We start from the raw sequence: 14,706 nt of genomic DNA on the forward strand, positions 1-14,706 counted from the left end.
AAAAGAAGTGAAAAAGATGAAGGAAATAAAGGAGTTAGCGAAGACAATTCATATCAAGGTTTATCCCGAAACCATTGTATGATCTCCAAGAGCCAAAAAAGTTTATTTTTCTTTCCTTTATATAAATGCAAACAATGACCTCTGCTGAACCAGCTTACATTAAACAAAGTACATATCTTTTTTTTCTTTGTTTTTCTTTGTTTTCCTCATCTCGGTCACTTTCTGCGGGACACCTTACACAAATAGCTTCACTATCGTTAAAACGGATATCGACAAGTGTAGTTTTAACGAACCCAAACTCCGAAGAAAATTTGATCCAGATAACTTTGATAACTTCCATCAATGCTAAATAATAAAAGAGGCAAGAAGTTTCAGTCTTCAACTCCCAACCTTTATGCATTATGACAAATCATATCATTGTCCTCGCTCATCTTAAAAGTTATTATGCGCGCGGTAATTGCAAGTCCTGCCTAACTCCTAATGGGCCACCATGGTGTACATCTCTACATATGCATGGCCGGAACACGACGTGTGCACTTCTCTTCAGCTGGCAAGTTCCTGTCTGGCTTAGCTGAGCGGTTTCAAAGCTCTCAAGAATTTTTTCTATGTTTCATCCCGATTGAGATACATCCTTTTGAAGGTCAATTTCAAAAGTAAATATTTGCTTAAAAAAAAACAAAAAAAAAGCAATGATATTTTAGCTGTGTAAACGGACGAAAATAAGTTTGGAGTTAACAATATTTTATTCCTAAACGAGGGACGAGTTAAGGCCGTAATTAGGAAACTAAACTTTCTTTACTCTTCCCTGAAATAGTAAGAGTTATTGAGTGTTCGTGAATTGATTGTTTTGTAATAAAACCTTATGATAAGAGGTGCATCCATTGAACGATATACACGCGCCAAGCACGATCCAATTCTCAATTTTACGTTAAGATCTTTATTCCGTTTTAGTTCTGTTTTGTTTTTCCCATTGTCCATATCAATTAAACCTCATTTCGATAAAACGTGTTCACGGTGGATTAATGTCCAAAAAAACCCTTGGAAACCGCTATTGAAGTAAAAATCTTCCCGTTGCTTTATTCTGCATCGATTTTAATTCAATTATGAAAATGCACTAATAAAGAGTTGTGAAATATAACCAATTTCAATGTGTTCATGGTTAGACATCCACGTCGTTCATCTCTTAGTATAGCCACCTGTCAAGTGAGGATCCGGAGCTCTCATATTTCCGCCCATTCGCACTTAGTTCCGTTTGCATTATTGGAAACACAATTGCTGTGTCTGCATTTAACAATTTTCTCTCTGTTTTTATTAGCTTTGAAAAAAAAAACTTACTCATTAGGCTTCCAAAGACTTCGTAATACATAATGCAGGAAGGTTGCTACGACGACTGAAAACAATATGCCTCGAATGCCGATTGGTATATGTTTAACACATGTCGGAAATATGTTTATGAAATGTATAAATTTTACTACAAAAGTTTTCTTCAAATAAAAACAAATGATGTCAACTAAATATGACACCAGCGACTAATTATGTACCAAAGAGAGGTCGTCATTCCACAGGAGAATGTCAAAAGAAGGGAGGCAATTTTTCGAATTGAAAAAAATTTCCTTTCCAACTAGTTAATATAACAATTTCTATTTCCCTGAGAGCGAGGCTAACTATAGGCTCCTCCTTGGGTTCGTGCGAGCACCAAACACATATATGGAATTTGCGACAATATGTTCATTAGTTTTGGATAGCCTTGATAAAACTTAACTGGACCTTAGAGTGTCTCAAAAGAATTCGAGGGCATAAGCTGTAAAAAAGATAACCAATTTGGTAACTGAAGAAATTGTTCGGTCATAACTAAAAACTTTGCTGAATCACGCTCGCATATTGTAAAAAAAAGAATCTAGAATATTTTTAAGTGAACAGAAGATGACAGCGCCTTAAAACGGAAAATGAGTTTCAGTAGCCATCTTATACAATGTATATATAAAGTTCATATATTTTGAACTGCGGTTATAGATATGTATGATGCACGATCCTCGCAGTAGAGAGCGCTATTTATGCAATAGCGAAAATCAGACCTGACAAAAATCAGGCCTGTACGGGATTCGAACCACTGACCTCTGCGATACTAGTGCAGCGCTCTACCAATTGAGCTAACAAGCCAACTGGGAGCAGGCCGTTAAGTTGATTCGTAATAAGCCCGTGATGATAAATCAGATACAATGTATGTATGAAGTTCATACATTTTGAACTGCGGTTAGATACGTATGATGCACGATCCTCGCAGTAGAGAGCGCTATTTATGCAATAGCGAAAATCAGACCTGAAAAAAATCAGGCCTGTAAGGGATTCGAACCACTGACCTCTGCGATACTAGTGCAGCGCACTACCAACTGAGCTAACAAGCCAACTGGGAGCAGGCCGTTAAGTTGATTCGTAATAAACCCGTGATAATAAATCAGATGCAATGTATATATGAAGTTCATATACTTTGAACTGCGGTATTAGATACGTATGATGCACGATCCTAGCAGTAGAGAGCGCTATTTATGCAATAGCGCACTCTACTGCGAGAGAGTACTAATGTGCTCTCTACTGCGAGAGTGTACATTGTACATTATGCAATGTGCTCTCTACTGCGAGAGAGTACATTGCATAAGTAGTACTCTCTACTACTTATGCAATGTAGCCATCTCGTTAGTTAAGCCTCTATAAACGAGAATTTTAGTCCTGGAAAAAGTGCGTTTCCATTTTTTTCTTTTTTTTTTAATAAGTTGCATAGCTGAAGAATTAAGAGCAGAAAAAACAAATGTTTCTTGTAAAAAAAATGCAAGCTTTAAAACATACCATCTGGGCAGAAGTGAAATCGTCCGAAGGGAAGCACGACAGAGATAAGGAACAAGTGGGGAGAAACTCTCATGTCTGCCAAAAAACAGCAGAAGACAAATCCTTTGATGTTTTGAAGCTGTTAAGCAAACTGAGGAGCTTAACAGCAGTTTGTTGATGAGATGTACCACCAATTTAAGGCTACGGTACCCTAGAAACGTGTTAGCCAATAACATTTGGCCGTGATATATGAAAGATGTTTCACCGCCCGTCGCAGAGAGGCTGTGAGACTAATTGTTAATGTCTACTGAAACAGTTAATATGGTTAGTTTTCTCCTCAGGCAGCTACTTATATCTTTCACTCACCATCTCTAGGGAGGCTTCTTATCTTCTTCTAACTGTTTTAATAATTATAAGCAGCATCAATTGACAAAACTTTGTGAAAATGCAAGCGCATGAAAAGGTTTTTTTTTCTTTTTTTTTTTTCTTTTAAGATTCAAATTGATACCTCTGTGGTATTTTGACCAGAGAGGGATTTTAAAAGACAATTTTAGAGATCATGGCCTCAATGAGGTAGACCCTTTTGTTAAGTGTCATTCGCACTGAGTTATTTTTAGCCTGATTTGCACCTGCATTTTAAGTATTCTTTCCTACAATTAAGTGAGTTTTTGATATGCAAACTAATTTCGAAGAAAAGGTTTTCCCCTGATTCCAGGTGGTTTCCATATTTTGTCTGTGAAATGACTAAGTGCATCTTTTAACTTGTAGCAAGAGAGAATTTCATGAGCGCGCTCGACACTTTAGATCGCTGTCCACACGGGTGGTCTAGCCAGAAATCAATTTTAGCTTGCAGAGACACGAAAAAGTAGGATTGGAGAACAACCAAACTAAAAAGGAAAACTTTCTTTCGACGGGAATTCGAGAGGATCGCCCATAGAGAGAGTGGCATACATTGCCAAACCGAAATCTGGTTTATAAACTAATATCTACCACAAAAACTCAACTTGTTTAAAAGATAAAAGGTTTAGATATTGCATAAATAATTTTGAAAAGACCTTTGAAACGGCTATAGATATTCCCTGCTTCATTTTGCATTGACAATTATTTAATAATGAAACTCTACGTGGAGGATTGTTTTATATCACTACGTGATGATGGTAAACAACCTTTTTTTAACTCGTACTCATCTTATCAGATGAGCAAATTCTACAGTTAAAACTTGCTGAATTATTTTTTTCTGTGTGTGTGTGTTTTTTTTTTTTTTTTGTTTGTTTTATTATTTGGTCCACATCCCAATTTTCTTAATGTCTTTTAATTCTGCTAGAACATGTCAGCTGATCTGTCAGGTTGCCAAGCAACAGTAAGAATGGTAGCCTCAAGCCCAAATTAAGACAGTTTTCGAAAGAATAGGCTACTTTTTGAGATCTCATAATTTAATGTACTTTTTGCCGGATGATGCATCCTTCACTTTGTAAGTTTGCTAAACATTGCTTATGTTTTTCTATGCAAATCATCTACGTCTTGGGTTTTATTTCTCCAAATTTTGCAACCGACAAAGTTTTTATCAGCAGATCGTTAATGTATCAGTCTTGTGAAAGACATAAAAGGAAACTTATAATTTCACCGCAATAAACACTTTTTTTTATCATATTACAGTTGTGATAAGAACTTCGAAAAACCTACGTACAGACCTAATCGAGTGTTGTTGCTCAGAAAACCTCATTACTGAAGTTTATCTTGTTTTTTTTTTAATAATGTAGTCTTTAAGTCCCGACTTTTTCACATTAATTTTTAAAATAGAAATTTCCATACTTATTCTTAAAGTTGCTTTATATAACAATATTACCCATTCTTATTATTCATGTCAGTTAACCTTGTTCAAGATCAAACGTCTACACATCGAATAAACCTTAGAAGTCCTTTGATTAAATTCGAAATCTTCTCTTGGCCTCACTGGATATGGGCGATAATCGAAATATGAGAAAGTCATTGTGAGTGGTTCCATAGTAATTGCATAGCATCTACAACGTTTATTGGCGGTCAGTATCAAAGTTATTCCAGGTAAAACACAAGATAGACTCAATTATTTATGCATGCGTTTCACAGTGCATCGATGATAGTTAGAATATTTCTCATGATTACTGTAACGAATGAAAAGCAAGAACCACAAGGATCTAGAATTAAAGGTGAAAAATCTCCTCAAAGTGATATCAGACAGTGTACAGCAATTACTCTGACAGCCTCTAGCTTGCTAGCAGGCGATAGTTTGCGTCTACAAGCGCGAGACTCAGCGCGGCGAATATTCGGTCGCCATTTGAAAGCGCGGGGAAGGGAGGAAGTGGAAAAAAACGGCTGCCCGAAACCCATCATTTCTGACCAACCGCTCCCTATACACTGCATGGTATCCCCGACATGTCACGCATTCTTGAAGGAAGAATCAGATGGAATGAAATGGAACCTCGTGTCTAAAACTTACGAACGTATCATACTGCCAAAATAAAGTATTCACGTGTCAGGGGTGATCGCGGACGGTACGGCGCAGTGACACCAACTTAAGCGGTAAAAAATTTAAAATCGACAAATAAACTAGAAAACGAGGAGTTTATAACCAGGCTAGTATTCCGATAGGGAAACACAAACATTTCAACGAAAATTAATTTTTGATCCTCATAATAGAGTACAGAGGCCTTGAGTTTCACGACATAGAGAACAAAATTTTGTACGAGTTATGTAGTGAACTTGGTTTTCGGTTGACGCATTTATCTAAGTTATCCTACAGAAATCTGCAGGCCATGAGGTCGCAAGTTAAGAAGCAATCATCGCTTTTTCAAAATTTGGAAGTCTGTAGCAAACGCAGCACTCAAGCTTCCCCAGTGCTGTACAAACACCCACTTGTGCAAGTTGGTTGGCAATAATACAATTTAAGAGCATGATCCGTGCGAAAATCAAACATTACATTGCAAAGTTAAAAAAAAACTACAATTCGTTGTTCTTTTGCATACAAGTATCCTTTAGAAAGTAAGCAATTTCGGAAGTTTTTTCCTTGAAAACATTATTTGTTTCAGAAAAAACGAAACCGTTTCGTTTTCAGTCCCAGGATCGATTTGGTGACACCGAACAGGTTTAAAAAGGTCATGATTCGCTCGACTCGCGTATTAAAACAATTGTGCTATAAAAAGCTATCATAGTTCCAAGTGGTTGTACAACTTCTCACAGTCTAAACACCGCGATTTCATAAAGATTTTATCAATCCCAGTATTCAAGAGAAGTCAAAAGCTTATGGCTCTCCCGTGTTGCATAAAAGGGTAGACGAAAAACAATGACAATTTTGAGCATGTGCCTTTGTTCAGAATTTCGTAAGATTGCAAATTGCAATTATACTAGAGTTGATGATCTTTCAAAATATGTAAAGTTGAGTTTGGGGAAATAAGTTTGGGATTTTTAATATTTGTTTGAAAATCGCGAAGAAAGAGATAACAACACACCATCCTGTTGTGTACATGTGATCATCAAGACATTGATAGAGTAAAAATTACCACGACTCCGATGCATATAGCAAAGTAAATATAATAACCTTAGCTCAAATATTATATTCTTAGCTGTTCGCAACAGTCCAAAGTTTTTTTTTCTGTTTTGTCGTTTTCTCCATTCTGCGGTCTCTGTAAGTTTGACATCGACACCGTCGCTTTATGTCGCGCCTCGATCAAAACAGCTGCTCCTGAAAACGTCTAAACTTTGCAATTTGTGTTCCTTGTGCGCTTGATACGACGTATCGGTGTTCTCAGCGACAAAATTCATTAAAACACTGATCGAGCCGACTATTTAATTAAAGCTTACGTTCAGAGTTTTCTATCTTCGACCCTGATCATCATTTATCCGTTGTTTAACACACTGTATGCAAATTTGTTTCGCTGAATTTGTTCATGGGGGGGGGGGGGGGGGGGGAGGAGGTATGCGATCTCTCCCTATAATTCAAGGCAGCAGATTTCTCTTTAGATCGCTAATAACTATTTTACCACGAATTTATCGTTCTCGTTACTTACTTCTGAAGAATCTATCACGTAAATTTTACGTAATTGAATTAACCTTACTAGTGCGTGTTAATTTCCAACGAGGACTGAATAAAGATTATAAATTTAAGGAGGACAATACTTTCGGTGTTCCTGGCCTTGAGGAAATGATAGAAGTTTTTTGCTCTTTTGGGAGTATAGTCGGCAGTCCATGTTCGTACATTTCTCATATTATATTGTCGCGCTATTCAAATTACGTAGGGTAGTTCTGTCAATTAGAACCATCGTGACCTCTTTCCTGTTTTGAACTCATTGATTGAAAACTTCTGGACAACGATCGTCAAAAACAAAAGAGAAGAGACATGGCAAAAAAACGCAATCTTTTCAATCGAGGACTCAGGGACTCGGTGACTCGGGGACTCGGAGACTCTGGGACTCGGAAACTCGAGGACTCGGGGACTCGGGGACTCGGGGACTTGGGGACTCGGGGACTCGGAGACTCGGAGACTCGAGGACTCGGGGACTCGGGGACTCGGGGATTCGGGGACTCGAGGACTCGAGGACGCACAGGGACTCAGTGACGTGATAAACAAACAACTCCTCATTCTGTAAAGTATAATTTTTGGTCGCCTCGAGAAAGGTATTACACTTCCAAAACAGGTAGACTGCTTTTGCAGAGACGTGCGTAATGTTAACGACAAAAGTTATCCTCTTTGGTCAAGTGACTTAACATTTGTTTCGCATTTCTTTGCCCGCGCTTTTGTTGGCTGTTGTAATTTATCCGCTTTCGTTTAGTAATACAACCTGTTTCGTAATATTTCTTTTCCGGAAAGTCAATGCGAACTAATTGCAACAGACGAAACTAAGGTGTCTACCTTCCATGATCTGATGCGAATCGTAAGGAATAATTATAAGTGAGAGTGTTTACAATTCATTCCATAGGAAGAATTGCGGATTCAGTACAAGGACGATGAGGATACTTCCGTAACGAAGTAATCGCAACTTGCGTCCGTTGTTATAAGCTCGCATCAATCTTCCAGAAAAAAAAAGTAAAATAAATTGGTAACACTCTAATTTGTTAATTCTTCATCAACAATAAATTGTAAACGCTGGAGTTGTACTGAATCCGCAATTCTTCATCACGAATTAATTGTAGACGCTCTAATTTATTCCCTACGATTCGCATCAGATCATCTAAGGTAGACACCTCAGTTTTGTCCTTTGTTGCTGACGACAACTGTTACGCACGTCTCCAGAAAATAAAAAAAAAACAGTGTGCCTGTTTCGGTAGTATAAAACCTTTCTCGAGACCATCAAAAAATACACTTTACAAATCAATGCAAAAATCAGGTGCTGTTTGTTTATTAGGTCTCCGAGTCCCCGCGCGTCGCTGAGTTCCGACCTCCTCGCGCCCTATGTCCCAGAGTCCCGGCGTCCCTGAGGCTCCTAGTCTCCGAGTCTCCAAGTCTCCGAGTCTCCGAGTCCCTGATTCCCACTTCCCTGAGTTCCACGTCCCTGAGTCCCACGTCCCCGAGTCCCCGTCCTACTTTGGGTCACAGCCTGATAAAATTCCACATTCATTTCCCCAAAAGAAACTTTACATATTTTGAAAGATCGTTACCTCGAGTATTGTCACTCTTAATCTTACGAAATTCTAAACAAATGCACACGCTCAAAATTATCGTTATTTTTCGCTTACGGTTTTACGAAGCATGGGAGAGCCATGACTTCTATACTTCTCTTGATTACTCAGATATACCTAATGTTTATGAAACCGTGGTATTTAGACCAAGGCAAGTTATCCAAAAGATTGGAGGTAGGAGAACTTTTTCTAACGCAAAAGTTTTGAAAAGCGGGTGAAGTGAATCATAACTAATTTCAACCCCGTTTGCACGTGATTAGGATCGCCAAATTGTGTCTAAATTGAAAACGGCTTCCATCGTTTTTCTCAGAAATTAATAGATATTTCAATTCAAGGCAAAAACTACATGGCACTCATGTTCTTACTAAAGGCTATCTATATGCAAAAGACGAGTGAATTTGATTTTTTTCAGATTTGCCGAAGATTTGCGATTCTGTTTGATTCTTACACAGATCTGCTCTTAATAACGAAATAAACGGCTAGTCTGTTCATGCCTTTTCCACAGCCTGTTAAGGAAATAAATAACTAGTCTGTTCACGATTTTTCCACAGCATGTTAAGGAAATAAATGACTAGTCTGTTCATGCTTTTTCCACAGTCTGTTAAGGAAATAAATGACTAGTCTGTTCATGCCTTTTCCACAGCCTGTTAGGGAAATAAATGACTAGTCTGTTCGTGCTTTTTCCACAGCCTGTTGAGGAAATTGAAAGGACATCTTCTCCCCTTGGTAGACTTATCACAGCTGTTTCTTGTTCTGGTTTCAAAACCACCGTTTTCCTCTCAAATTAGAAAAGGCAACTCTCCACTTACAACACCCTTCACTTCTTAATTTATAACGTGACGAGCTTTTGCTATCAAATTATACCTTATTTTTCTTTTGACACCTACTCAACCAATTAGGAACCCCTTTCGGTGACAGTAAGTCCAGGCAAACCTTTAAATCACCCACTGTGGTCGCTGCATCATTCGTTAAAAAAAATGCGCCTCCCATCGACAGCAGCGAGTAAGAGAATCGCTCAAAACCAAAACTCGTAGCGCACGGATTAGATATGAGCAATGCAAAGAGGAACTAGGTACTAATAATCATAATGATAATAATAAATATGATAATGATAACTGTATTCAGTAATAAGAACAAGATAAGAACGGACGTGCAGTATGTAGAGTTTTTGCGAGCAAGACCTTTCTCGGAACATCGGGGAGTAGGTCTTACCCTACCAATTCTCCTCTCTTTCCCTTCCCCCCCCCCCCCACCCCTCTTCTCGAAAAAAGCTGTTAACTCTCAAGTTCACTAAAGAAGTTCTCATAATATAAAATAATCTTTCGTTATTATGCTTTATTCATTGGAAGAGAAACGTCGACCAGTTAATTACTTACGTGGAATAGCAAAACTAGAAAGACTGAGGTATATAGACTGCCTCTATTAATGGTTCTGCGCGTCCTTGGAACGCTGAGAAGATTTTTATTGGGATTTTATTTGTTTTGAGGACATTCGGATGAGCCTAGCATTAATTAACAAACATTAGATACATTATCCTGTTCATGGAAATAGAAAATATATGTTTACTTTTGTTAATCATACCAATCGCACTGCAGTAATGAAGATTATCATTAGTAGCCCTAACGTTAGGTCAGACGGAGGGGGGGAGGGGGAAGTTGCTATCGTTTGCGCCACGATCGGCGAAAGGCATCGTTACGACTAGTCTCCCTTGCAGCCCTTTCCGACGTCGTCACTCACGCGAAAACTCCCCCACCAAAAACTTTATTTCCTTCAAAACGATAATAAGTGAAAGTCAGAGGTCTTTCGAAACGGTAAAGCGATGTACAAAAATATCACCATCTGTCCCACACACCCTGGCCATGAGTGCGAGGGAATCTGAGAGAAGACGTTGCGGTCTAAATTTCGTAACAGTACCAAAACAAGTGCAGTCTTTTCCTGGAAAGAGGTAAACAACTGTATCTTCGATAGTGTTTTGCCAGATTTGTTTCTAGTTACGTTTCGACGGGACCAGATACTTCTTTGCCGCTTCCGTGTTGCAAGTGTTTTTACGAAAGGTGATAAGTTTCTTTCAGAATGAGCTACCTTCAATCGACCCAGCCACTGTCGGATATGTTTGTGAAGACACTGTCCATGACCAGGAAAATTCGTACACACATTTCCTTTTTGTGTGTGTGCTCGTCTTACTGATCTCTCTTTTTCTAGATAATTTGGTAATGTCATACAAGTTGAAATAGTAAATTGGCGACCATAAAGAGTTAAAAAGCTGACATGAATGAATGAGTAAACTTTAATAATTACTCCTGTACAGGCTTTTCAGAAACTATTTACAATGGCAGACAATTTACAAACACAAATGAACAACTGAAAATAGGGTAATAAAAAAAAAAAAATATATATATATATATATGTCCAATGGGTATCATACAAAGACTATTAATGTGCCCCTCTTAGGGAGTCCTTCAAAGAATGTGTCAGTGACCTTAGTGAAGAGAAGTTCACTAGGTCACTACTCAGGGAATTTAATAGTGAAACTGCTCTATAGGAAAAGGTTCGTTAGCCGTTCGCGGGCTTATAAAATGGGATGTGAAGTTTGTTACTATGCTGCGTGGCTCGATCATGTATGGTGGTGCGTTTTTGTAACTTGTTACCTAAGTAGTCGGGTGCTAAATTATTGGCACACTTATGGGCCATAATTGTATCTCTAAGGTGAAGGGTCTGGCTCACTGACAACCAGTTAAGTTGGTGCAATAGGGGAGTGACATGTTCGTGCTTCCTGGAGCCGGTGATGATCCTACAAGCAAAGTTTTGGATCAGTTGCAGTTTATTTATATTAGTGGAGGATGTGCTTGACCACACTGTTGAACAATAGAACATTTTGCTGAATACCAGGGATAAAATAACAAGCATTAGTGTTTCTTTGTCGAAACTGTTTTTAACTCTGTTGATCTGGACTAGTTTTGATAAACAAGAAGAGACGAAGTAAGAAATGTGACTATCATAGGTCAGGTGTGAGTCAGTGATCACACTCAACACACTCAAGTCTCTTGCTGAGTCAACAGGGGTAAGAGACTTCCCCAGGAATAACATTTCGAGTGTTAGCCCTTCGTCAGAGCGAATGGATGAATTGTGGGTTGTGTGTGGATTCATGTTCAGAAAGTGGAGCTACGCCATTGGTGGGAACATGGTGACGAGAAAAACACGAATAAATTAGTAGAATGAAAAGCGTTCGCTGATACCTGTGGGATTAAGAGTGTGGATTGGAAAGATAAACTTTTGTTCAAGAGTTTTGTGGCTATCCGAGCTACCTAAATGCAAGGAAAGACCGCAGATTGCCATATGTTGCTTAGAATGATTAGGTAGGTTTAAGTGTCTAGCGACTGGTTTTGATGCGTCCTTGTCATTCCTTTCTACATCGCGGAGGTATTCTCAGAATCGGTTACCTAGTTGTCTTCCTGTTTCGCCGATGTATATCTCTTTGCAATAAGAGAATCTGTTCAAGAAAACCAAACTCAATGATCAAATAATGTTTTGAAATAAGCCCAGCCATTCATAAATTTGTACAGGGCCATCTTCATATGAGTTGCCACAAGTCAAACCGGAACAGCCTTCCCCATTACAATACGAGCCTCCTCCCCCTCCAGCTTGATTTCCATAGGTACCACTACCTCCCCCAGAGTATCCACCACCTCCACCTGATACGCAATTATCCTCTGATTCCCCTCCACCATCACCAAACCCTCCAATTGCTCCTGGTGCAGGGCCCCCGTTATTAACGCTATTCATTTTTCCGGCTTTACCTCCGACCCAGGCTTCGGCACGTGACTTACCTCTTTCCCCATGGGAGGGGACAAGTCAGGCACAATCCTTACCAAACCAACCCGTACCTATTCCTCCATGGTAGCTAGCTCCCTCACCGTTGCATTCACCTAACTGCACTTCGGATGAGTTCCATCTCGAGCTTGTGTCAATACTTTCCCCACACTACTGGTGCCATTTGATCCTGCCTGACCATCCATAGCATTGTATCCACCGGATGCACCTCCTTCAGCTCTGGCAGCCAGTAACAGCACATCATCGGTAGTATAAACAAAACCTCCTCCCCCTCCTCCAGTGCGAGCATTGTCCTTTCCAGATTTTCCAGGCTGAGCTGCGGTTTGGCTAGTGTTTTGTCCGCCCTCGACCTCCATCTAATCTCCTCCTCTTTGTCCCACCACAATATTTAGCACAGTTGCATTACTTAGTCTGAACTTCCCTTCTTTAAACACTCCTTTTCAACCATAATATGTCCCTGGAAAGTATACATAAGCGTACGAATGGGTTCCTCCCCGAGCGCCCCAAGCTTTAATAAGATAGCGGGCGCTCCGCGGAACAGTAAACTTTTGTATAGTACAAAGCGTCCTCTATATGCACCAACCCCAAATCCAGCTATAAAAATAAATAAAAGGGATTTAAATTTGCTAATATAAGTGACAAATGTCAATGGAAATGTGGATTAACTTCAGTCTGTGGCTTAGTCCTTTTGCCTATCTACCTGTCCGTCTGGACCTTTTTTAGTTTTTCTTTTTCTCCAGAGAGATGTGGTCTCCCTTAGATCCAAAGACTCTTACGTTCATAAGTTTTTCCATTTCCGAAAAATCCAGTTTTTCAGGCACAGCGATAAGATCCTACGGTGTTCTGGCAATGAGCGTTAATGTCACATACGGATGGAGAAGCGGTGCACTCGTCGATATCGGTGAAAAATAAATATTTTTTCCCGATTTTTTCTCAGACTCTTCTAAGAACTTCTGACCAGGGCTCATTCCTCAAAGAAAAGCGATTTTTCTTGCTTCCTTCCAAACTAATTTTATAACTTCAAAGGGACATCTCTCCTACGCGACCTTCTATCACCTTAAAATAACACTTAGAATAGCAAAGACGTGCGTGACAATGTATTGTGGAGTACCCTTCCTCAACTTCTCAAGAATCGGCAGCAATTAATTCAGCAGTTTGCTGGACTGGGCTCTTTCAGTTAAAGTTTATTTGCAGTATCTAGCACCATGTTTGGGTTGGATCTAAGCCCCCTCCCCCCATTCCCCTCTCCCTCCTTTATCTCTGCCATATAAGCGCATACTTCTCTCTTTTCCCAAAAGCATCATCCCGACATTAAATCGACCACGCAAGGGCCATCCATGCCCTAAAGACGTTTTGAGAGTATCGACGCAGGAGGCTGAATTGTGAAAGAAATGATCATGATTACCACTGGCGTACTCTTCAATATCTGTCCGTACAAATGGGTAGGTTGTTGAAAATTATGATAAACAGTGACACAAGGTATTTGGTCATCGAAATTTCTGGTATAATAGGACGCCTGACACAATTTGAGATATGCCGATTCTTTTTATCGCCCCGTCGAAGTGCTCCAGGTGTGATGTTTGTTGAAAGAAAATAGATGACATGTTAAGTGAAAGTGAAAGTGAAAGTGAAAGTGAAAGTGAATGATTCGGTACCTTAATAGCAGCATAGGCTGAATGACTAAGGTCTCCAGTGTTACTTAAGTTAAATACTCGGTCCTCGTCAATATTTCTTGGATACGAGTCTAGCTATTTTTCCATCAGCATTTTATTCTATAGTTTCAGAATCACGATAAGAAATCGTGTGCGTTTGTAAAGAAATAAAGTGTGCCAGTTCTGTCATGAGATGCAAATCCAGTCTACGATAACAACAGGGTTTATATGATTTTTAATTGTGCATGTGTTTCCATTTCCAATAAAACCAGTTTTACAGGAACAGCGACGAGAGCAGCATTCGGCATTGATATTGCTGCACATGCCAATAGAAGCTCGGCACTTGTCAAAATCTTAGAGGATAACAAAATAAATTCAATAATAATGATAATAATAATAATCATCATCATCATCATCATCATCATAATGAGAAACGAAAAAGGAAATTAGACAGGAAGAATATGAAATATCTCATTTGCTCCTTTACCTAGTGACACCATCACCCTTTTAACGGCTTAAATGGCAAAACGTTCACGATAATGATAATAATAGCAGTACTAATGATGCCTGCTACAAAATGGGAGTTTCTGGAACATGTACTCCTACAACGATGCAGTTAACCGGAACAGGAACCGGGGGAGGAGCAGGAAAAGGAGAGGCAGAGAAGAAGGGAAATTGACGAAAAAGTGAAAAGCTGTGAAGACATGTCCGAGGGGGAATTTGAAGCGCACGTCTACAAGGTGTTGAC

General features: G+C 39.3%; 1 protein-coding gene across 1 annotated transcript in view; it reads right to left on the reverse strand.

Moving 5' to 3' along the window:
* LOC111346825 (uncharacterized) overlaps positions 1 to 14,706 on the reverse strand; it is a 551,029-nt gene that overhangs the window by 50,296 nt on the left and 486,027 nt on the right. The window contains 1 exon segment of the mRNA XM_088749275.1: positions 3,403 to 3,425. Within this exon segment, the coding sequence (XP_088605401.1) occupies positions 3,403 to 3,425 (23 nt within the window).

Source organism: Stylophora pistillata, chromosome 2 (genome assembly GCF_964205215.1).
Source record: "Stylophora pistillata chromosome 2, jaStyPist1.2, whole genome shotgun sequence".
In the NCBI taxonomy this organism is placed as follows: domain Eukaryota; kingdom Metazoa; phylum Cnidaria; class Anthozoa; order Scleractinia; family Pocilloporidae; genus Stylophora; species Stylophora pistillata.